This window comes from Lissotriton vulgaris, chromosome 3_1 (assembly GCF_964263255.1).
Source record: "Lissotriton vulgaris chromosome 3_1, aLisVul1.2, whole genome shotgun sequence".
NCBI lineage: Eukaryota > Metazoa > Chordata > Amphibia > Caudata > Salamandridae > Lissotriton > Lissotriton vulgaris.
Window position 1 is genome coordinate 1,106,301,420 of NC_141689.1, and position 25,956 is coordinate 1,106,327,375.

Sequence of the window (25,956 nt, forward strand, 5' to 3'; positions counted from 1 at the left end):
TAATCCTTGCGGTTAATGCTAACTTTGGAATGGCTTTATCAAAACATGTTGTGTTTGTGTCAAACACGTCTGGTAGAGGGGGCAGAATTCCACCCTTCGAGAGGGAGAAGACATGTACACACTTACTTACCCGGTAAATGTTTAAAAGAGCCTCAGCATCACAAAATGGATGCTGCTGCCATAGACACGAGTCTGACCTCCTGCTGCTGGACGAAAGTCCGGCAGGGGAGGCCTGGGGACAATAGGTTTCCTGTCCAGGGAGGTGCCAGCACCTCCCCAGACATGCTTTAGTGTATTGGGGCATGGTGGGTTGCATTCAGTGAATACTTTATAGACAGTGCTTGGGGCACACAAGGTGTCCCCGTGCATTTCCCAGTTCAAACCGTTTGCTGGGGCACTATGCCCCAGCTCTGGCGCGAAACTGGACAAAGAGGAAGGGGTGTAACCACCCCCTCCCCAGGTCCTCCCATAGATGGAACCCTAGAGTTAGTCCAACCCCTAAACGTAGTATAAGTATAGAAACCCAGTCCCTAGGACTTGAGATTACCCTGGACGAAACTCTAAAACATAAATCTTGGACCTTCAACATTCCATATCGACTGGAAGAGATCTCCCTTGGGGTCAAGGAGTGACTCCCCTGTTCAAACAGGCACCAAAGAAGCATCTTGTCGGTCTGCATTTTCGAGGCTCCCACCGGATCCCGAAGAATCTGCGACACAGGACACGGACTTCCAGACATCTTTGAGGCCGACACGAGATCCCAGCAAAGCTGAGACCCGCAGCCAGCACGAGAGATGTGGGACCGGAACTCTGGAAATCCTGCAAGTTTGCAACTGCACCTGCTTCCCGAAGTTGTGCATTGGCCTATTTGCAGTCCAAGCCCGAGCACCTTTTGCACCGAAGCTTAGAGGCCTACATTCCACGAGTGTTCCGTGGACCCGCTCCCTGCATTTCAGCTCGAGGCGCCTTCGCGATCCCTAGTCCGTTGACTGGTGGACAGCTCGAATCCAGCTCCTGGTTGTTGTCGACGCCTCTTGGACCTCGTGGCTGAAGAGTCAAGCTTCACCTACTTCACTTGAAAGCACCCGACATCGGCTGGCATCTTCCTGTCGCCATCCTGGTCACTGGCTAGTGACCCAGACTCTGTCCCTTCTGCTTTCAGGGTCTTCAGATCTACGATCCACTTTTGGATCTATCCGGACACTGTTCTCCTGGGCTCCTGCAGCACTTCTTCACAGATCGCCATTGGAATCGACGACGAAACCCGACACGAAACGACACCTATGCACCCGGCTTCCCTGGGTGAGGTAACACGAGTACTTCGGTGCTCCTATGGGTCTTGACTCTCGAAGTGTCCAGTACTGAAAAGGTTTCACCGTAGTCCACTCCTAAGTGTCCTTAAACTTTAAAACTGTAACTTAAACTTTCTCCATAGAAGTCAATGGTGATTTGCGGCTGTTTTTAGACACTGCAGGCGTCCCCCGTGGGTCTCCTGCGTCCGTTCCTTGGGTGGTTCCTGGTTGCCCCAGTGGTTCTACAGGTCCTAGGCCTAGCTTCTATCCCTCATGTGGTTCTTATACCACTATTTTAGTATATGGTTTGTGAGGCCCCTAGGGAAAAAACATATACTGTGCTATTTACTGTGTGCTATTTAAGTCCTTGTATTGTACTTTTGCCTCTAGCTTCATAAAGAGACTAGATGGGTTGTGTTTAGAATAAATACATATATTTTATATATATATATACACCTTGTGTGGTGCTCCTTCATTTGATCATTCAAGAGATTATAGACTGGTAAAACAAGCTTCTTTACATTCTTTCAAGATTTCGCCTGAAGGCTGCTCTCCACAGCTAAATACTAGGATAGCTTTCTATAAAGGTTGTCTAAACCTACCATCAATAAGGGTCGTTTGGACTGGTGCAAGGTGCCCACTAGAATAGTGGACATCATATGCCAGGCCAACTTCTCTCAACAAGTATATTCCCTCCAGCAGAATCTCATCCTGCACTGGTCTAGCAACCCCATTCCCTACTTGGGCATTCTCCTGGCCCCCTCGCTTCCTCGCACTCTGGAATTGAACCACTCAAATGTAGAAGATCAGACTAGGAAGGCGCTGGATGGATGGACTGAGCTTAACCTGTCCTAGTTCAGGCACATCGTCGCGGTAAAGATGACGGTCTTGCCGAGGATCCTATACCTGTTCCAGACTCTGTCTCTAGTTCCTCCACCAAAAGCTACGCGGGCTTTACAGCCGGCCATCCGGCCATAAATAAATGTATCTGAGGAAACAGGAAGGTGCGCCTCTTCGTAGCACAACTGTTGCGCCCCAAACACGAAGGCGGAGTGAACCTGCCAATGGTCCACAGGTATCTTCAGGCCGCCCACCTACGGTATGTATTGGAATGGAATCGCCCCCTCTCGGAAAAGCACTGGGCCTTCATAGACCAGACGGTAGGCGGAGCGAATGTCTGTTTAGAGATCTGGCTTTGTTCTGATCGCGATCATGGGGTCTCTACTTCTCCCCTGTCACTGCAGCAACAATGAAGGTGTGGGACGCGGTGGCTCTCACGAGAGGCCTTACGACCTTCCCCTCCCCAATGACGCCGATGGTTGATAACCCTGATTTCCCCCCTGTGATGTAGGTCAGAGGTTGCTCAGCTATGGAGGGAGGTGGGCTGCAAGCGCTTAGGCCACCTCTTCGATCTTGACAGCATTATTTCCTTCACTTGACTGCATCAGGACCTCGACCTTCCCCGTACAGACGAGTTCTCTTACCTACAGCTATGGCACTGGGTTACCTCCACGGCGTACTTACCACACGTTTCTCACAAACTTACCCCGTTCGAAAAGTGGATAGCGAACAAGAAATATGAGAAGCATATTATAGCAGTTCTCTATGTTCTTCTTGCGCCAAGCCAGAAAGGGAATAGCTCGAGAGGCCAACTCCGCTGGGAGGCAGAATTGGGGCAGGCTCTTTCAGACAAGGAGTGGGACAACATCGATTATAGAGCCCATCATACAGCTTATAATGGAGCCAAGTCAGCATTCAAGGTAGCATCTTATTGGTGTCTCACGCCTGCTCGTATCCATCAATGGGACAAGAACCATACAGAGGAATGATGGCGGGCTGCGGCCTGACGGGCTCCCTTGCACATCTTCTTTGACACTGTCCGCGACTGGAGAGATTCTGGAAGCAGGTGCTCAATGCCATTGACACTGTATTCGAGACTGAGATTCCTCACTTCCCAGCCTACACTCTCCTAGGACTTTCGAACCTGATAACATTCCCCTTGCGTTTACTGCGAGGTAGGCAGATGACATAAGCGCTACTTGCAGCACGCCAAGCGATCCTGGTACATTGGGGCACGGCAACTGTCCCGAAACACACGGCATGGCTTCATAGACTTTGGATGTCCCCTAGTTATGGAACGCATTTCTCTGGTACAAGACCAGAAGGGCGAGAAATACGCAGAATTATGGGCTCCTTTCATTGCTATATTATCAAAAGACCTCCAGGAAGTCACTTGCCCCAAACTCCTGCAACTCCTCAAGTTGATCCCTGAAGATCAGGTATAAGGTGCTCCCCATCTGGTTCACGGGAAGCTTTGGATCAAGCCAGGCGGGTGGGATCGGGTAACTGTCTAGCACCTGAGGGAACATGGTACGGGCGCCCCTCTTTCTTCTTTATTTTTCTTTTAGGGGGAGGGTGGGTTTTTCTATTCTTGCATAGGTTCCTGTTCTCGGATCTGTATTGCCCTTTCGATGGTTTAAGTTTGTTTTTACTTATCAGGCATGTTTGCTAGCGCTGCCAACATCCGGGTTGTAGGTAATGGAGCTATATATATATGTCTTTTCCTAGCCGCCAGCCCCTTATGGTTATAGGCGAACGGCTGTGTATATGCGTTGGTATGCCTTCTAAAATGAATAAAAAGATCTGTTCCATAAAACCCACTCTATTATGAAAATCTGGCAACACTATGTCTTGCTGCTAGCTGAACTGTCAAGCGTGACTGAAAAGCCCTACTGGAACACAAATGAATTAATTGCATATCTGACGAGATGACTCTGGTGACTTTATGATGGCTTACAAACATACACTGAAACCAAGCCTGAAATCAGCAGGTTTTAATTCCCTAGAATCCCAACAGTCCAGTGATATATAAAAATGTTGTTTGTGCCTCTTTTCTCAAACATTTTAAAAGCTGGTTGCAATGGAAGATGTGTCCTGTGTGTGTACCTTGTATACTGGATTTCATTTGTTTTCTTTCTTGGTTTATCGACAGGTCCTTTCAAAACTCTGTCACATCTTGCAAACTGATTCGCTTGCAGATGCTCGCCATTGGATCCAAACAGCCAGCCCCAAAGGTAAAGGAAATATTTGCTTTGAAATCTACGTACAGTTTATGAGTTAAAGATGTACATGTATAGATGGCCAGATGGTTTGTGCTTTATCAGAATACTCAGGTGCACATTTATCAAACCTTTGAAGTGTGAAAAAAGTGCCACTTGTCAATCTCAGTTCAAGAGTGCTTCAGTGCCAGAACACACCACTCCCGTCAATGGCTTGTGTAAAAAACAATTTTTTGTCTCGTTCTGGTAGTACTTGCACCGATGCTGAAGTTGTCTATTTTAGACCATTTCTGAATTAATCTGGGAATTATTTCCTTCAGTGCTGCTTCGGCAGTACCTATTGATCAGTGAGCGAGTGAGCAAGAAAGTAAGTGAGTGAGTAAGCGACTAAGCAAGGGAAATTCTTTATATTGTGTAGATTTACAAACTTGACCATCTAGATGTTAGCATAACTTCAAAATTTAGGGCTTTAGTTCTACTCACCTAGGGGTTATGTTGCATCACACGCTGCCAATTATGCTGGAATTTTCATTAGCCACATACAGAATCTCAATCCACTCACTGATTTGCAGCTAAATTATGGTGGGTCCCTTTGTGCCAAGGCCCCCTACTAGAAAACCGATTGTTCCTTCCTCTCCACGATGCGCAGGCTCTAAGAAGTTCCACACAGATTGAAAGCCCACCTTTCGGAATAAGCCTGCAGACTTCATGCCTGCTAAATGCTTCAAACAATGATCTCCAACCTTTTCTGTATTGAGAGTAACGTATGTGCAATGAAACGCATTGACAGCTACTAATATTATCAGTGATGTATAATTTCAATTCTCCAGTATTACATCTTTCATAGATTCACATGCTTGTATCTTCCCCGTCGTCATGGTGGGAGTCTCACGGTAACAGAATGACCAAGCAGTATCATAGAGAAGAAAAACTGCATGGAAAATCCCCATAGGGACTGTAGTATTTGGTAACCAGACCATCTCATTATTTGGTCCAAAAGTCAGCCAATCAGCATTGCCGCCCTGCCCTCACACTCCCCAGCAGAAGCTTCCTGCCTCAGATTTCCAACCGCCTTCGTGTGAGAAAGGAGTCTCCCTGAGCTCTGCTCAGTTTACTGTTCCTGAGTGAACTTTTGACCTTTTGGAATCTTATTTTCCTGTCTTCTGGATTAAGGTATTGTGTATACCTATTTTCTTCATTATGGCTGAAAGCTCTAAAAAGAGGCTGTTCAGGCCTTGCAGATCCTGTGGGAAGGCCAGGCTCTACTCTGAGGACCTACACAAGGACTGCCTTTACTGTCTTCATCCTAAACATGTGGCTAAGGATTGTAAATATTGTAGAACCTTTTCTGTTAAAACAAAAAGAGACAGAGAGGCTCGCTTGCTGTTATGGCTTCAGAAGAAGAAGGCCACATCAGGCTCAGATTCTGAGGAGGAATCTTCTCATTTGACACCCAAGAAAAGAAAGGCCTCTGTTTCTGAGGAGAAAGTGGAGCCTAAAAAGAGTAAATCAAAGGAGAAATCAACATCATCTCTTCCTATTACTCCTCTGGAAAAGCAGTCAAGTCTGAAAGGGCCTGGGTCTGCTCCATCAACCAGTTCCCTAGCTTCTGCTCCAAAATCTGTGGTGAAGACTTCAGCTCCGTCGACGACTTCACCGTCGACGACGACTTCGTCGACGGCTTCGTCGACGATAGGATCTAAAGCTGCGTCGACGGCGACAACGTCGACGACAACAACGAGTAAGATTTCGTAGTCGACGAAGAGACCGTCGACGACGTCGACGACGACGACTCCGTCGACGACAGGTTCGACGTCGAGGATGTCGACGGGGGCCCCGTCGACGATGGTCCCGTCGACGAAGGCTCCGTCGACGATGGTCCCGTCGACGGCACCGTCGACGACACCGTCGACGAAAATCATTCTAACAACTGCGAAAGCATTCAAATCGCCACAGTCGAAGACCATGATCTCTATCCGGTCTTTTCAGTCGACCAGGGGTTCGGCGAGTATCAGCAAATCTGCGGAGTTCACCTCATGGACGCAGATTTCACCTTTGCCACCATCCTCATTGTTAGAGCAGGACTTAGATGGAGAGGAGTCCTCAGGTGCCGCCTACAGTCCTTCTCAGCTTCAGATAAAGAGCCAAGACACGGACGAAGAGGAAGTATATTCCTTCAAGGACAGACCTCAATCTTCCAGATACGAATCTTTTCAGAATCTGGTGATTATAATGAGGAGGAGGAACAACAAGAGGACTCACGTGAGGAAGAGCGACAAGAGTCGGTTTCCATACCTGTGTCTCTTGTATCTGACCTTAGGTTAATGATAAACGACTACTACCGTTGTTTCCCAGAGGCGAACACCTCTCAACCATCTACGCAGGTGCCTTCTTCACAGCCACCAAAAACAAACTCTGCCTCACAAGAACAGGTGGTGAGATCACCGCCAGTAGTTACTATAAGGGATGACCTAACGGAATCCGACGAGGATGAACAGCCTGAAGAAGGAGAACTTGTTCATGATGCTTCGGGGCAGGAATGAAATGAATACATTTTGCCATCGGCTCCGTCGCCTATCCCACTACCGTCTACCTCCCCTCCTCAAGACATCGGAGGTTTCCATGATATCATGGAAAAAGCGGCTAAGAGGTTCAATTTGGATGTGGAAGTTCAAGAGACGGAATGTTTCTTGTATGATTTCAAGGACGATGCCAAAAGATCGGTCCGTTCAATTCCTATTATCCCTCATATCTGGGAAGAGGGCCTAAAGATTTTGAAAACACCGGCTTCCATAGCGGTTTCTGTTCCTCGAATTGAAAAAAAGTACAGAGCGCCAGAGTCTGCAGCAGCCTGTCTCATAGGGCACCCCAGACCGGAATCAGTTGTGACGCAGGCGGCGCAGAGGAATTCTAAAATCCCGGTGGCTACTTCCTTGGTGCCACCAGACAAAGAAGGACGGAGAATGGATGGTGCCGGTAAGAGGTTTGCGGTCATGGCAGCCTCTACTATTAAAGCGGCAAATGCAATGGCCCTTATTAGCTCTTTCAACAGGCAAATGTGGTCCGATCTTGCACCCATACTATCTGCGCTACCGGAAGATAGAAAGGAAGAAGCGGCGGCCATCCTTAAAGATGGAGCTAAGTCGGCTGCCGAATCTATCGACATCGCCATGGATGTCTCGTCTATGGCCTTCAGACAGATGGCTGGGGCGGTTTCGCTTTGCAGGCAAGGCTGGCTTAAAGCGACATCGTTTCGCCCGGAAGTGCAGGCGAAGATTGTCGATATGCCTTTTGATGGCGAAAATTTATTTGGGAAGCATATAGACGAGGCGTTGCAAGGCATAAAATCTGACACGGATACAGCTAGAGCGCTGGGATCCCTTCAACAGGGAAGGTTTCAGTCCTTTCGAAAAAGGGGTGCAAGAGGTCAATTTAATCAAAGACCCTCTTTTCAGACCAATCGATATCAACCGTATAACCAACAGGGATATCGACAATACAATGCCAACAATCAGTACAGGTCCTCCAACTCCTCTTACCAGCAGCAGTCTAGGGGCAAAACAAACACCAGAGGCAAGAATCAACAGTCTAACAGACGTCAATGATTTCAGGCCGGCGCTCCCCACACAACAGATCCCGGAAAACGACCACTATCTGTCTCAATACTTCAACAACTGGATGTCCATAACATCTGACAAATGGGTTCTAGATGTCATAAGCAGGGGTCATACTCTGGAATTTGTAGAAATACCACCAGATCATCCCCCAGTGCTCAGGCTCAACCAACATCGTCAGGAAATGCAGAAGGAAGTACACTCGCTTCTGCAAAAGGGAGCCATAGAAGAAGTGCCGCAACATCTCAGAGGGAAAGGCTTCTATTCGCATTTCTTCCTCATCAAAAAGAAACAAACCCTGAAATGGAGACTGGTATTGGATTTGAGGGATCTGAATCAATATATAAAGAAGATACCCTTCAGAATGCTATCTTTGCAAGAGATCCTACAAATGATAAAGGAAAAAGACTACATGGCGTCTTTGGATCTCATGGATGCGTACTTCCATATTCCCATTCATCAGAAGCACAGGAAATATTTAAGATTTGTCGTGGAGAGTCGCCACTTTCAATTCAAAGTCCTGCCATTCGGACTCAAATCGGCCCCGAGAGTGTTCACCAAATGCATTGTCCCGGTGGCGGCCCACTTAAGATTGCAAGGGCATTACATTTACCCATATCTGGACGACTGGTTGGTGACAGGTCAATCTTTCAGAGAGGCAACAAGATCTCTTCAGTGCTGCCTCCGGCTGTTTCAGAGCTTGGGACTACGGACCAACTTGGAGAAATCCTCGCTGACTCCGGCCCAGGGCATCCAATTCTTAGGGGCATGGATATGCACCAGAGCAGGGAAGGCCTATCCTTCCGAAGACCGAATGAGAAAGATCATGGGTCTAACGGCGTCACTTCAAACAAAAAAGTCCACTTCTGTGACAGTGTACAAGTCCATGTTGGGGATGATATCTTCCTGCATCCCACTGGTGCCAAATTGTCGCCTTCGAATGAGGCCTTTACAGGAACAACTGGACGAGCAGTGGGTTCAGTCCAAAGGAACCTTCGAGGATCGGATTACCATCACGAACCGTATGAAGGTGGCCATGTCATGGTGGAAGGTTCAAAAGAACTTGGACCAGGGCTTGAACTTTGTCAGGGCTTGAACTTTGTTCCTCGAGATCACGACTTCGTGATGACAACGGACGCTTTGCTGAAAGGATGGGGTGCGCATCTTCAGGAGCTGGAGATTCAGGGCCTTTGGTCAGACTGGGAAGCACAGCTTCACATAAACATGTTGGAGCTCAAAGCGGTGTTTCTGGGGCTTCAAGCATTCCTTCCCAGGATACGCCAATCGTCGGTACTTATCCAAACGGACAGCACCACGACTATGTTTTACTTGCTAAAACAGGGTGGAACAAGATCCAAACAGCTGTCGACATTGGCGCAAAGAATCTGGATATGGCTGATAACCAACGGCATTTCAATTCAAGTTCAACATATACAGGGAGTCCTCAACATACGGGCAGATGCCCTGAGTCGCACTTCCAATGTGACGCACAAGTGGGAACTGCACGACACTCAGCTTCTCAACCTGTTTCAAAGGTGGGGCACTCCCACATTAGACTTGTTCGCAACAAGAAACAACTCAAAGTGCGTTCAGTTTGCGTCCAGGTACCATCAGCAAGGATCCAAGGGAAATGCATTCCACATGGACTGGACAGGGAGGTTTGCCTACGCGTTCCCTCCATTTCCATTGATACCGTGAGTTCTTCGCAAGATGAGATTGGAACCGTGCCATGTCATACTGATAGCACCAGCCTGGCCGAGGCAGGCGTGGTTTTCAGATCTACTTCAGATGTCGAAGGGCAGCAAGATTCAGCTTCCGACATTCCAGAACCTCATCTCCATGAAAGACGGTCAGATTCTGCATCAGGATCTGCAATCACTAAAATTGTCAGCATGGAACCTCATGAGCGGGAATTCCAAGACCTAAACATTACGCAGGAATGCAGGCATATTCTCTCGCAAGCCAGAGCTATGTTAACAAACAAGACATATGCAGCGAAATGGACCCGTTTCTGCCACTGGTGCGACAAGCAAAACTTACATCCTTTAACAGTACACCCCGAAGGTATTCTGCCTTACCTGCTGTCACTATCTAAGGCAGGCCTTTCGCATGCCTCGGTGAAGGTGCACTTAGCAGCAATATCACGTTTCAGGAGGAAGCCAAACGAGCCATCTCTTTGGTCTTCCAGGATAATAAAGGAATTTATCAAAGGACTTTTTAGAGTTTTTCCACCCATCCGGCGCCCACCAGTGCCGTGGCACCTCAATACAGTCCTGTCACAACTTATGAGGCCACCTTTCGAGCCTATTCACAAAACAGACTTACAGTTCCTATCATGGAAGACAGCCCTGCTGCTTGCGCTGACATCAGCAAGGAGGGTTAGCGAAATTCAGGCCTTTTCAGTGGAAGAGCCCTTTCTACAATTTCGCAAGGACAGGGTTATATTAAGGACAAATCCAACTTTTATTCCCAAAGTTCCTACGTCTTTTCACCTCAATGAGCCTGTCATTTTGCCTACCTTTTTCAGCAATCCCTCATCGGAAGCAGAAAGGGCATTGCACTCTCTGGACATCTCTAGATGCCTAAAGTTCTACATTGAACGGACACAGACATTCCGCAAATCCAAACAATTATTTATTGCATTCGAAGGTCAAAGGAAAGGCCTTCCTCTGTCCAGACTAAGTATTGCCAGATGGATATCATCAGCTATCCTGAAATGTCACGAGAAAGCGGGTAAGCCACTCTGTTCTAAAGTGAATGCACATTCCAGAAGGACGATGGCGACTTCAATGGCCTTGTTCGCAGGAGTGTCGCTGCCTGACATCTGCAGAGCAGCAACGTGGAAGAGTGTGCATTCATTTACAAGACACTACTGTCTAGACACTGCGTGGAAAGAGGACACGGCAGTGGGACAAGCTGTTCTGAAACGCCTATTTCAGTAAGGTATGATTTGATGGTATACTTTTATTTCTATACAGTATTTTCATTTATGTCTGAACATGTGTATATATATATATATATATCTGCATTTATGGTGTTATTTTTGATATGTATTATTATATCATTGCCTTGCTGCAGAACTTCCTTCTGGGTCCTGTCCTGGAAACGCTACGAATTTTGTGAGCACTGCTTACTAATCTGATACAAGCATGTGAATCTATGAAAGATGTAATACTGGAGAAGGAATTAGTTACTTACCTGTACACTATAGTTCTCCAGTATTATCTTTCATAGATTCACATGCGCCCGCCCGCCTCCCCGTTTCTCAGGCAGAACCTGTTCTCGGTATTTATCCATGTCTCTCACTCGGGGACGGAAATCTGAGGCAGGAAGCTTCTGCTGGGGAGTGTGAAGGCAGGGCGGCAATGCTGATTGGCTGACTTTTGGACCAAATAATGAGATGGTCTGGTTACCAAATACTACAGTCCCTATGGGGATTTTCCATGCAGTTTTTCTTCTCTATGATACTGCTTGGTCATTCTGTTACCGTGAGACTCCCACCATGACGACGGGGAAGATACAAGCATGTGAATCTATGAAAGATAATACTGGAGAACTATAGTGTACAGGTAAGTAACTAATTCCTTTTTTATGTGTATAATAATCCAACCAAGCAAAAACTTTCTAATTTAATATGCTGGGCTGCACACAGATGAGCTACTCAGAGGTATCTTGAGAGCAACAATAGCTCACGAGCCTCAATGTCCCTCAGGCTGCTGGCAGATCACCCTCCCCTGCCCTTCTATAAAGGGGTCAACATGTACACTGCAATCCTGCTAAATGAGGACAATATTTATTTTAGCATTATTTTATAGTGCACTAGACCAGTGGTATCAGAGCACTGTACGTTTATACAATTAATGCAGAGCATTTTTCAAGAAACAGTTTAAATTACTAACCATATCCTAATACCTGAGTTCAACTTGAATTATTCTGAAACAAGACAGATTGTATAACTAGAGGAAAGTGAGTATCTGGCAGAAGAGACTGAAGTGAGGATAAAATAACAGTTTAAGAGAAAGTACTTGTTTGAGTGGGTTTTTGTAAAAATGCTTTGACATATTTCAAAGCCTGTCTGCTTGTCCCACTTGTTACTGCACCTACACAATGGACTACACACTCATTATGCTTCAGCTAACGTAAAATACCAGACTTTAGAACTGGTGTGTTATCTCTTTTAGTTTTGTGTCAATTTCCTGAGCTATCAGGTAAGTCACAAGAACATGAGGTACACAATTCAGAGGATTTTCCACTTTTATTGGAGTATCTTAATTGAACGGCCTCGACAGCTGGTGTAAAGATCATAAGTTATGTTGGGATGATTTCCCATGGATTTCCCAATTGTTGTATCCATTTGTAACAATTTCCAGTTTTTTCTCAGGATCTGATTTATTTCTTTGGTTTCACAACAATAGTCCATTATTAGTCTCACAGGTTCACTTTGATCACTTGAATGTGGTTTCATTTGAACTTTGATGATATCTGATCTTGATTTTTGATCGGCTTTCATCAATCCTCTTTTGATACTGTGGTCTTTGGAGCCTCTTTGTTTGAATAGTGTTGCGGTTTGTTTTTGTTTTTTTTCAATTGTTACAAATGGATCCAACAATTGGGAAAGCAATGGGAAATCATCCCAACATAACTTATCGAAGAGCACTAAATCTAAGGGATAAATTGGTTCACAGTCACCATCAAAGTGCTAATAAATCAATAGGAACTCAATGGTTGAAAATAAAGGGTTTCAGAAAATGCACTAACTGCAAAGTATGTCAGATTGCCAAGAACATCAATGAAGTGGAACTTCCAAACAAAAAAATGTGGCAAATCAGAGAATTAATCACTTGTAAAAGTCAATTCGTGGTTTACATGATCGAATACCCGTGCTCGCTCAAATATATAGGGAGCACGATTTGTGAGTTGAAGAAGAGGATTCTAGAACACGTACGTGCAACAGTCAACAATGACCGCTGCAATGCAGTTGCAAAGCATATGGAGATGGACCATGGAGGTGACTGGAAACTGTTATCATTCTGGGCCCTCGAAAGGTTCCGCTCAGTGAGAGAGGGGGGAACCGTCTAAAGAAACTAAGACAGAGGGAGTCCAGGAAAATCCTGAATTTCAGATCTCTAACTCCTTTTGGGCTGAACCAAAGTGAGGAATTATATGATTGTAAATTATGTTTAATTCGGATCATGAATAGAAGGGATGAATACACACAAAACAAACAATACAAAACCAACACTAAAATTTGAGTGGCGAATAAATTAAACAGGTATATATAAATGTCTTTTCAAATATCAGATAATGAGACCCCCAGATAAAACTCTGTATGCCCACTAGAGGGCAAACTTACAAAAGACATCCAAGAGATCATGTCACAATCACAATAATAATAATAATAATAATAATAATAAAACCATTTTTAGAGCGTCAAGACAGTGTGTCCCGTGCTAAAATTACTGCTGCTCCCCGAGAGACAGAGGTCCGGAAGCGAATGGCCTAGGTCAAAAGGAACCTGAAAGCTTTATTCACGTGGAAAAATATGGGTTTTCAGTTTCAATCTGAATCTAGTTTCAGAGGGTTCCATGCGTAGGTCAAGTGGAAGTTTATTCCAGTGTTTACTTGCTAAAAATCTGAAGGAGCGACCTCCCATCCTAGCTTTGCAATGCGGGTAAGTTGGAACAGCATCGCTCCGGCAGATCTTAAATTCCGGATGGGGCGGTGGATGGTAAGAAGTTTTCGCAAGTAACCTGGACCTTTTCCCTGGGCAATGCGGTGTGCAAAGCAAAGCGCTTTAAACCGAATGCGTTCCTCAATAGGGAGCCAGTGAAGTTTAAATAGGGCCGTCTTTCCTGATGCTCTGCGCGGTGGGTTGAGCACCAGGCGACAGCATTTTGAACGCACTGCAGTTGGTGTATACCTTTTTTGCTTAAGCCTAAGAGCAGGGCATTGCCGTAGTCCAGATGTGGTGTGACTAGAGCGTAAATAAGTGTCTTCCTGGCGCTGATGGGGAGAAGGGCAAGAACTTTGCGAAGAGTTTTGAGTATGCCAAAACATCTTCACGTGATTTTACTGACCTGTTGTTTAAAAGAAAGCTCCGGGTCAAGCATGATTCCCAGATTTCAGACGGATTCCGCCGGGGAGGGAATCGCGCCCAATTCAGTGGGCCATCATGCATGCGACCAGGCAGAGGGGGATTTGCCAACAACCAGCAGTTCTGTTTTGTCGCCGTTCAGGCGCAGGCAGTTGTTGTTCATCCACCTTGCCACAGCTAGCATACAGTTGAAAAAGTTGGTGGCGTCTTCCATCTGATTGTGCGTGAGTTTAATCATCAATTGGGTATCGTCAGCATATGTGACGATATCCACTCCGAAAGCTTCCACAATGTGAGCTAGGGGTTCCATGTAAAGATTGAACAACGTAGGGCTCAAACTGGAGCCCTGTGGAACAATGTGTAGCGTAGCAACACGAGAGTAACATCTCGCTGGCTTAACAACTGTAGTAAAGAGTGCGCGCTGTTTGTTAAAAGACCTCTAAATGTAGAGGGATATATACACATATATATAAAAAAATACCGTGAAGTTAGAACCTTATTCGCCACATTGTGTATATCATAAGAATAATGACAATACACTTGAATAAACCCCCTCAATCATGTAAAAATAAAACTAAGTTTCCATCATTAAACAAAATTCCCATAATGCATCAGAAAGGGAATCTAGTATTTTAGCGAACACGTGATATTGCGTGCACTGTTTTTATTGGCTAATTTGAAAGCAATCATGTAACCGTGATCAAGCTATTTGTAAGAGCGAAACGCGTCGGTTGTCTCCGTAATCCTATGCCAAATTAATTAAAATTTGGAGACTAAGGGAATCATACAACCCGTGAGTGCGTATTCTTTTTGTGATCTTCAACTGGAGATTCTTTTGAGAAATTAATATGCGGCAGGGCTCTGCCGCCGAATGCGCACCGGATCCAGAAGCGCCCATGGTCTGTGTGACAGCGAGCCATCCTCGGGAAATATACATATATATATATATATATGCCAATCACGAACCGTCCTGTTGCAGAGGGAGCACTATGCAAGTTGGCGCTGGAGTCGGGACCAGGACAGGGTCCTGTGTTTAATCACTCACGAAAAAATAATCCAGCACTCCGCTTGTTAGATGAAGTTAGATTTATTCAGCACACTGTTCAACGCCTACGCGTTTCGAACCAAATGGTTCCTTCTTACGGCAGTGAGTGATATATATATATATATATATATATATATATATATATATATATATATATATATATATATATATATATATATATATGGCAACTTCAGCCTTATACACACTATAGTTGAATAATGCTGTAAGGACTCCCCATTATATCAAAACATACATTAGAAACAGGGAAAAATAACAGCAGAACATGTTTTGAATCTGTTTTAATGCTTAGCAGTCAGAAGAAACTCTCACATAGGACTGAAAGCATATACAGCTCCCAGGCTGCATTGAAGAAATACAGTCTAAAAAAGACTGAAAAGCTAACTCATAGCAACATAGAGATAAACTGGCACCGTGTCTTTAAGGCAGTCATGACCCCCAGCTTCCCATCATGCCTCAGGGGTGACAGTTAGGTCAGTTGTTCTTTCCGGCTCCTTCAGGAAGGATCCTGGTTACACAGCTCCACTTATCCAGTATTGGGGAGACTATGAGGATGATGATAATGAGGGAGCCTTTGGAGTAGCACGCCATCCTTAGGACCTAATTATAAATGTCAAGATGACGAAGAGGAGGATTACGTTGCACACTACTATCAGGAGAACATTATGGTCCCCCATCATACCAGTTATACAAGGACAGCAGATACCAGCCATCTGCCTCCTACCCTCATACAAGACCTGCAGGCCATGCTAGCTGACTACAGACAGCAATTTCCACCGCAACAGGTCATCTCACCGCCTGCTTCTGCGGCAGGAACAGACCCTGTACCTCAGCCTCAACCTTCAGCGCCCAGGTCTCCAGTAACGGACCAGCCTGCTCAACCTCCTCGTACCCCTGATACGCCCTCGGACGAAGAGGTAGGGGAAGGAGAGCTTCCTGAAAATCCTCCTTTTGATCCATGATTCATATATTATTCCGTTACAATCTACGCCAACTCCACAACCATCTGACTCTCCACCTGAGGACATAGGTGGATTCCACAATCTCATTCAAAAGGCTTCGAACAGATTCAAACTTCCAGTCACAGTGGAACAATCTGATTGTTTCCTACATGATTTTAAAGAGGACACTAGAAAGATATCTAGAGCAATTCCCATAATTGATTACATCTGGAAGGAAGGCATAAAGGTCATGAAGAATCCTGCTTCCGTGCCAGCCGTACTGCCATGGATTGATAAGAAGTATCGAGCTCCATTTGACAGTCCATCTTGCCTTGTGGGTCACCCGAGACCGGACTCGGTTATTTCCCAGGCGTCGCAACAAAAATCGAAAAATCCAGCTAAGCCCATCACTACTCCGGATAAGGAGGGACGTCGCATTGACCTTATCGGGAAGAAATTCTCGACCATGGCGGCCGCCTCAATTCGAGCTGCTAATTCGTTGGCGATCATAGGGCGCTATGATCGCCAAATGTGGTCAGATATGACACCCTTCATTGATTTGACCCCAGAAGACAACAGAGCAGAAGCTCGCAAGATTTTGACAGAAGGAGAACGCGCAGCCTCCGAATCTATTGACTGCGCCCTGGATATTGCTAACACTAACTTCAGGCAATTGGCTGGAGCGGCCGTCCTCAGGCGTCAAGGTTGGCTAAAAGCTACCACCTTCAGACCAGAGGTTCAAATAAAGATCATAGATATGGCCTATGACGGCGAGTCTCTATTTGGCAAGCACATTGGCGAGGCCCTCCAAGCGATCAAAACAGACACTGATACTGCTAGGTCATTAGGTTCCCTGCAATTCAAACGAGGTTCTTACAGAGGATCTAGAGGACGTGGCTACTCTTCTAGAGGAGGTTACCATCAGCAGGGCAGGCAATACCAATCCCATTACCGTGAAGATTATAACTCATCTTACCGTCAGTCAAACACGGCTTGTTTCTCTCGCCAAGGGGGCCGCAGAAGCTCCAACAATCAAGGGCGAGATACTCACAAGAACAAGTGAGTTCAACCGGGCGCCATTCACATCCTTTCCCCTTCCTGTGGGCGCGAAAATATCTGTATTCCATCAACAGTGGCAGAAAATTACCACCGATCAGTGGGTGTTAGATCTGGTACAACATGGACACACCCTGGAATTCATTAGCAAACCGCCAACTGTTCCGCCCAAGGTACCCCTTCCCCCTCGTCTTCACTTATTGTTCAAGGAGGTTCAAACAATGCTCCTCAAGAACGCCATAGAAAAAGTCCCGCTCCAACAGAGAGGACAAGGGTTCTACTCCTGTTTCTTCCTTATGAAAAAGAAATCGGGGAATGGCGGCCAATTTTAGATCTGCGTGGCCTCAACAAATTCCTCAAGAAGCAGGGGTTTCGCATGGTCACGCTTTCAGAAATCCTAAACTGTCTGAACGAAGGAGATTTTTTAGCTTCCCTGGACATGTAGGACACATACTTCCACATCCCCATCCATCCCAAACATCGCAAATATCTTCGGTTCAATGTGGCTGGCGCCCATTATCAGTTCAAAGTATTACCGTTCGGCCTCAAATCGGCACCAAGAATATTCACAAAGTGCCTGGCCCCGGTAGCAGCAATGCTGCGCTCTTGGGGAATCCAAGTTTTCCCGTACTTGGACGATTGGTTACTCAAGGGCCCTTCAATAAACAGTGTACAGGACCTCATGACAGGCTGTCGTGCTCTATTTGCTTCTCTGGGACTGACTGTAAATCTCAGCAAATCCCAACTGCAACCGAAACAAGTCCTGCCTTTCTTAGGTGCACGTCTGGACACAATACAATGCAAAGCATTCCTATCACAGGAGAGGCAACTCCGTTTGCAAAAATTGGCAATTCAAATCTCAAAAAGAAAGCCACTTTCGGTCCGACTGTTTGCTTCCCTCTTGGGAATGTGTTCGTCAGCCATGAATCTCATCCCATTGGTACGCCTCACGAGGTGACCTCTGCGGGAAGAGCAGCATCATCAATGGAAGCAGGCAACAGGTTCCATCGAGGATATTATCAAGGTCACTCCGCACATGGTAAATGCTCTGCGGTGGTGGTCACAGTTGCACAATCTGAAGCAAGGACTTTCATTCATACAGATGCCTCCAGGCTTCATACTTACACCGGATGCATCCATGGAGGGATGGGGAGGCCATCTCCAAGATCTGCAAGTCCAAGGCAGGTGGACTCAGGATTACAAACAGCGTCACATCAACAGTCTGGAGTTGAGGGCCATCTTCCTGTCTCTGCAAGCGTTTCTCCCCAGAATAGCGGGATTTTCGGTGTTGGTTCGAACCGACAATACCACAAGCATGTTCTATGTGAACAAACAATAAGGAACAAGATCTATGACGCTGTCGCAGGAAGCTCAAGAGTTATGGGACTGGGTTACACTGCACAGCATAACTCTCAGAGCAGAGCATGTCAAAGGCCTCCAGAATACACTAGCGGACAAGCTCAGCAGATCCCTGTCAGATTGTCATCAACAGGGGTGAAGGGGGAATGGCCTCTCCATGCGATGGTCAGAGATTTATGCTTACGCTTTTCCCCCGATTCCGTTGATACCAAGGGTGTTGCGCAAAATGAAGTTCGAGAGTTGCCGATTGATACTCATTGCTCAAAGATGGCCACGCCAGTATTGGTTTCAGGAGCTCATGTTGTTGTCTCAGGATCATTCAATTCGCCTCCTTCCGTCTCCAACACTACTGTCAAGGAACGAGGGACAGGTTCTTCGCCCAGATCCGCAATCTCTAAAATTGCAAGCATGGCTCTTGACTTCTTAGAGTTTGAGCACCTTCAAATTCCGTAAGACTGCAGAGATATTTTAAGGAAGTCGCGAGCTCAAAGTACTTTGAAAACTTACCGGCTAAAATGGAAAAGGTTCTGCTCCTGGTGTGTCTCCAACAATGTCCACCCGATTAATCTACCAGCAGAAGAGGTTCTTCCTTACCTGCTACACTTAGCTTGCTCTGGCCTGTCTTTTTCATCAATAAAGATTCACCTGGCAGCCCTGTCCAGATTCAGGAAAGTGTCTAATTTTCCTTCACTATGTTCGTCCTCTCTAATCAAACAGTTCATGAGAGGACTTTTCCGAGTTTATCCTCCGATTCGGCATCCCCACCGGAGTCGGAACTCAATACAGTTCTTTCACAGCTTATGAAGCATCCATCAAACCTATTCATAAGGCTGAGATCAAATCCCTTACATGGAAAGTTGCCTTACTCCTAGCTTTGACATCAGCTAGACATCAGCTAGAAGAGTAAGTGAGATACAAGCGTTCACCATTAAAGAACCCTTCCTACATTTATCACAGGATTGCGTCACTCTGAGAGCGAACCCTTCATTTATACCCAAGGTCCCGTCACGATTTCATTTGAATAAACCAGTTTGTCTAAAAGTCTTTTTTCCAAATCCGGCTACACCAGCAGAAATAACACTGCATTCTTTAGACGTCAAACGGTGTCTGAAATTCTACTTGCAGAGGACAAAGAACTTCAGAAAATCTGATCAACTGTTTGTAGCTCATGGACAGACCACGTTGGGAGCAGCTGTCACCAAGGCTGCAATTTCTAGATGGATAGCTTCAGCGATCCAATTCTGAAAAACCAAGTCAAACAGACCACTGACAAGAAATGTCAGGGCGCATTCTACGAGGGCTGTAGCGGCATCTACAGCGTTATTTGCAGGGGTGAAGCTTGAGGACATCTGTCATGCTGCGACATGGAAAAATGTCCACACATTCACCAGACACTACTGCCTGCAATCGACAAGCCAGAGAGATGGAGCAGTTGGACAAGCCGTCTTGAGACACCTGTTTGTTTAAAGAAATTCTCAGGTAACTTATACTTGATGTTCTTTTTATATATGTTCTTTTATAAATGAAGTCATTTGAATGTGATTGCAAACATGTTCATATGATATATTTATTCTAATATTTCAAATGCATTTATAAGCTTTTATTCATCTTTGTCTGTGACAATAACATGTGAAACATTTGTTAATTGATTACTGATGGTTTTAATGGGAGTGTTTCAGTACAAGTCTCCCACCATCCGCAACTGACTATTATCTGGTTTACTGCTTGCTATTCTGATTCAGGCATGTGAATCTATGAAAGATACCCCAATACTGAATAAGAAAACAAGTTACTTACCTGTAACTTCAGTTATCCAGTATTAGTATCTTTCATAGATTCACATGCACCCACCCTCCTCCCCGGAGAGTCAGTTCTCTAGAATTGGGATGCTTATTCTCCACTTGTGCTAACGAAAATCTGAGGAGAACTGGCTCTGCAGAGAGGGTTCTAGAGGGGGCTGACAGCTGATTGGCTGTGACAAAGACTTGGGTCTTTTCAGCATAATGAGGTAGGTAGGCTACCGCAATCTAGGCCTCAGGCCTGTATTTAGGGCCTACTACTATAATTTACTTTTGGCACTGCTTTTTTATATACCGTGGGACTCCCGCCTCGGCAACGGGGAATGATTCAGGCATGTGAATCTATGAGAGATACCAATACTGAATAACTGATGTTACAGGTAAGTAAATTGTTTTCTTCTTTCTGATTTAGTCAGAAATAATCTTCACTTTTTGAACTCTTTTGACTTACTTTGACGATTTTCACCTTCTGAAGTAAGGTTCTGTCTTTTTTTGACAGTTTTGGGCATTTTATTCCACATAAAATGCCTTCACTTTTTGACCCCTGCCCTTCTTGTGGTAAAAAGAAGACAAGGTCAGACTCTCATGAAGTCTGTATCCTTTGTTTGCCTAAGGACCATGACCCTAAAGGCTTGTCCTTATTGTCAGACCCTGCCCAAAAGGACTTTAAAGGACAGAGAAAGAATTCGTCTATATGGGCTGGCAGAAAAATCTGCAAAAGGCAGGTCGCCTGTGAAGAAGGGTTCCAAGAGGTCGAGATCTCCATCTAGAAGCAAGATCCCTCACCCTTCGACCTCAGCGTCGGACTCGGCGCTGAAAAATCTACCACCGGTAGGTAATTTGTCTAAGAAAAGGCAATCGACGGCGAGCCGTTGAGAAGGCATCGACATTCAGGTACGTCGTCAACGTCAACCCGGCGCGATCGGTGTTGATGAACAGAAGCCCTCCGCCATCGTCAACTCGGCGACGATCGGCATCGAGGAGTATCACCCCTCCGCCGCCGTCAAACCAGCGACGATCGGCGTTGAGGAGTAGAAGTCCCCCGCCGTCGCCTGCATAACGTTCGGCGTCGAGGGCAGGCTCCCCTTTGTCGCTGTCAGTCCATCGGCGGTCGACGTCGAGGGGCAGGAGTCCTCCACCGTCGTCAACCTGGGGACGATAGGCGTCGAGGATGAGAACTCCTCCGCCGTCATCTCGATGACGATCGGCGTTGAGGATCGACACGCCTCCGCCGTATTCTCGACGACGATCGGCGTCGAGGAAGAAGAGCCCTCCACCATCGTCTCGACGAGGATCCGCATCGAGGAAGAAGAGCCCTCTGCCCTCGTCAACAAGATGACGTTCGGCATCGAGGAGCAGAGTCCTTGCATCTGGATCTGCACGACGACGTTCGCCGTCGAGTCTACGTTCGACGTTGAGACGAAGAGATGTCCAGGCGTCGTCTGCAAGGGATCCGACTTCGAGTAGAGAAGCATCGAGACCAGTTTCAACATCAGACTGGAGATCAACGTCAAGGAGGATGTCGGGTTCGACGTCGAAAGACGCACACCCGACGTCAAGGCCCACCTCAGTGAGGTCCAGAGAAGGATTCGTGGTTCTGGTGACGTAATCCGTGTCCCGCCATTCTTCCTCTCATTCCTCCAGACATCCTTCCATGAGATCAGCCTTTCTGGAAGGGCGTTCCAGCAGACCTGCTCATAAGTCTCCAGCTCACAGGGAGGCTTCCCCTACTGTGCACTTATCTCTAAGATGGCTACGCCCCCTGCATCACTGGGACAAGGATACGGGTGCGACACGGTCGATGCAGGAATATGCCAGACCCATCCACAGGTCACCTTTACAAAGGTTGGTGCAGGAGGTGGACAGATCGCATTCCCCAAGACGTGAGGAACACACAGGCTGGTCCTGGGAACGAAGACATAGTTCCCAACGCAGAAGGAGAAGGACACCGCTGTGGTCTTCTTCTTCCACCCGATCATCAAAGAGGGATTATTACCCTACCCTATCAGACAGCCCTGTATCGAGGGTATCTCCGATAGATGACATCAACACCTACCATGATGTGCTTCAGAGAGGGGCTCAGAAGCTGAACATCGAGATGTCTGCCCCTCAGGTGGCAACAACGGTGATCTTTGAGACTCTGCATCAGAGGGCAGCGTCTCGTCCATTACTCCGCTTAGTTCCTGGGCTTCTGGAACACGTGATGGACATCTTCCTGACACCAGCTACGATCAAGGCCGCACAGGCTCGAATTCAGAAAAGAATAGAAGCCGGCTTCCTCAGACCCTGTCTTCTTGAAGATGGATCCGCCTGTAGACTCGGTGATCATTGCGGCAGTGAGGTAAACTCATGCTGTGGCTGCGTCTTCATCGGTTCCACCCGATAAGGAAAGTAGGTCCCAGGACTCTTGGAGACGTAAGGTGTGCGGCTCAGCAGCTTCATCATTAAAGGTCTCCAGTGCAGCAGCCTTATTAGGTCGCTATGATAGGGCCTTGTGGGACTCATTGGACCGCTTCAAAGAGATGCTGCCAAAAGAGGATCAGAAGGACTTTGAAGAGACCATCACTAAGGGGTCAATTGTTGCCAACCAAGTGATCAGTACAGCAGCGGACGACGCTACTCTATCTGCGCATTCATATGCCCATTTGGTTTGTGCCAAGAGATCCTCCTGGTTGAGGCTGACAGTACTCGAACCAGATGCACAGCAGAGAATCTTAAATCTCCAGTTTTCCGTCTGCTCTCTCTTTGGCACCCATACAGATGAGGAAATGGGCAGGATGAACACAGAACTCGACACCCTCAAAGCAGTGGGCATGGAGAAGAAGAAGGAGTACAAACGTCGATACACGCCCAACCAGCGCAAGGGATACCAGCAGAGGGTTCAAACCCCTCAATGGTCCCAAGGAAAAAACCAAGGCAAGTTGCAGTACCAGGGCCATAAATCCAACAGAGGTAGCGGTGGTCACCAGTCCCAGTCCTCTACCACGGCCAGATCGGCAGGGAAGCAATGAGCAGGAGCTTCCTCTGGCGCCATTGCCCACTCCAGTGGGGGAAGTCCTTCACATCATCTAGCAGAGTGGTGCAGCATCACAAAAGATCGTTGGGTGCTCAATATACTGCGCAATGGATATGCACCACGTTTTCGTGGGCTTTGAAAGGACATTCCTCCAAAAAGATATCATCCTCACCAACTAAAGTTGCTCCGTCAGGAAGTGGCAACCCTTCTGTGGAAAAAGGCCATAAAAGAGGTTCCTTCCGCGCAGCGAGAGAAGGGAGTCTACTCCAAGTATTTTCTTGTGCCCAAAAGAGACCAGGAGCACAAGTTCAGACCTATCCTGGACCTCCGCCTGCTAAACAAAGTCATTGTGAAGGAAAAGTTTTGCATGTTGGCCCTTCATCAAATATGTCCACATCTGTAAGCAGGAGAGTGGAAGTGTTTGGTGGACCTCCAAGATGCGTACTTGCATATACCCATTGCTCCACATCATCTCAAGTATCTGCGGTTTGTGTTCAGAGACAAGCACTATCAATGCAAGGTCTTACCCTTCAGGCTGAAGTCTGCCCAGCAAGTCTTTACCAAGTGCATGGCAGTGGTGGCGGCCGCCCTACACAGAAAAGGTCTATTCGTCTACCCTCTTTCGTTACCCTTACTTTGACGATTGGCTCCTCAAAGGGCCATCTCCTCAACAAGTAAGGAGTGATTTCCAAATCTGTCTATAGCCACTATGCAAACTGGGTCTTCATGTCAACATGGAGAAGTCTGTACAACAGCCCACCCAGATGATCCACTATCTGGGATCGACTCTGGATACAAACAAAGGAAGAGCGTTTCCTCCAGAGGAGAGACTTTCCTCAATGCAGCAGAAGTGCAAGCATCTGCTTCAGACAGATCGCCCAGCAGTCTGACAAATGGCATCTCTGCTGGGGTCGATGGCCTCCTGCATATTTCTCATCCCCAACGCCAGGATGAGAATGCGTCAGTTGCAACAAGATCTAAAAGACAAGTGGGACCAAGCAGCGGGGCACTAGGAGGATCGGATCATGCTCTCCCAAGCAGCGAAATCCTCCATTAAGTAGTGGACTCAGCCGCAGAATCTGTTCGTGGGAGTCCCTTTCCATCAACCAGTTCCAGTGCAATTGTTGATAACGGATGCATCTCTACAAGGATGGGGGGGAACACATGGGGTGCCTTCAAGCGTCCAGCTCGGTCCTGATACAAACAGACAACACTACCACCACATATAATCTAAACAAACAGGGTGGTACGCGCTCTTGCCCTCTCTCCCTGGATGCTCAAGCGATCTGGCACTGGCTTCCGGCTCGGAAACTCTCCATAGTGGCAGTGCACCTTCCGGGAGAGCAGAATGTCAAAGCAGATGCACACAGTCGGCACTTCGAAGATCAGCCAGACTGGGTGCTGCACGACGAGGTGGTGGCAGGCATTTTCCAACAGTGGGGTCGTTCATCAATAGATTTATTCGCAGATGATAAAAACAAAAAATGCCACACCTTCGCATCCAGATTCCACTGTCCAGGGACAAGGGGGAATGCGCTTTTGATGGATTGGTCAGAGACATTTGCCTACGCCTTTCCTCCTCTGCCCCTGATCCCAAATGTGGTGTCCAAGCTCATCAGATCCAACATGAAGATGATTCTAAGAGCTCCAGACTGGCAACGGCAGTGGTAGTACCCAGACCTTTTTCAGTTATCAGTAGTCCCCCACAGGAGGCTACCGTACAGAGCGGACCTACTGACCAAGATGGACGGGAGGATTCTTCATCTCAGCCTTCCCTCCCTCAACTTGGCAGCATGGCTCCTGAGGTCCTACAATACGGACACTTGAATCTGCCGCAGGACTGCATGCATATCCTGAAAGATGCTAAGCGACCCTCCACAAGAGCGGCATATGCTTTTAAATGGAAACGGTTCTACCTATGGTGTGTAGAAAACCATTTTAACCCTACGAAGGGGCAGGAAGACATCATTCTTCCTTACCTTCTATATTTAGCAAAAACGGGTTTGAAATATGCCTCAACCAGGGTTCATTTGTCAGCCATTACGGCATACAGAAAGTCAACCTGCCAACCTTCCTTTTTTTAAAAGCAGGTGGTTAAGGATTTCTTACAGGGGTTGAAGAAAGTGTATCCCCCGGTTCGAAACCCTTCTCCTCCCTGGGAGTTGAGTCTGGTGCTGTCTAGGCTAATGGGTCCTCATTTTGAGCCCATTCACAAAGCCTCTTTACAGCACCTGACGTGGAAGGCCGCTTTTCTGGTAGCGATAACATCAGCACGCAGAGTAAGTGAGATCCAAGCACCGTGTGCAAAAGAACCTTCTACTGTGTTTCACCACAACAGGGTAGTGTTAAGGGCTCACCCTGCTTTTTTGCCAGAGGTTATATCTGATTTCCATATTAATCAGTCAATCTCCCTCCCATCCTCTTTTCCAAACCCCCCAACTCCTGCGGAGAGGTCGCTACATTCCTTGGACCTCAAAAGAGTGCTTAAATTCTATCTGGAGGGTACCAAGGGCATAAGCAAATCAGATCAATTGTTTCTGAATTATGGTGCCTTGAGAAAAGATTTCCTAGCCTCCAAAAGATCTATTTCAAGATGGATAGTGTCCTGTATAAAATTGGCTTAACCCCCCAGGGGTTATTTCCGTGTTTATTATCACGATGCT

General features: G+C 46.7%; 1 protein-coding gene across 1 annotated transcript in view; it reads left to right on the top strand.

Annotated features, from left to right (window-relative positions):
• LOC147727495 (uncharacterized) overlaps positions 1–25,956 on the top strand; it is a 507,629-nt gene that overhangs the window by 346,427 nt on the left and 135,246 nt on the right. Inside the window, exon 7 of the mRNA XM_086963127.1 lies at positions 4,285–4,366. Coding sequence (XP_086819253.1) covers positions 4,285–4,366 — 82 coding nt within the window. The remainder of the gene's footprint in view (positions 1–4,284; positions 4,367–25,956) is intronic.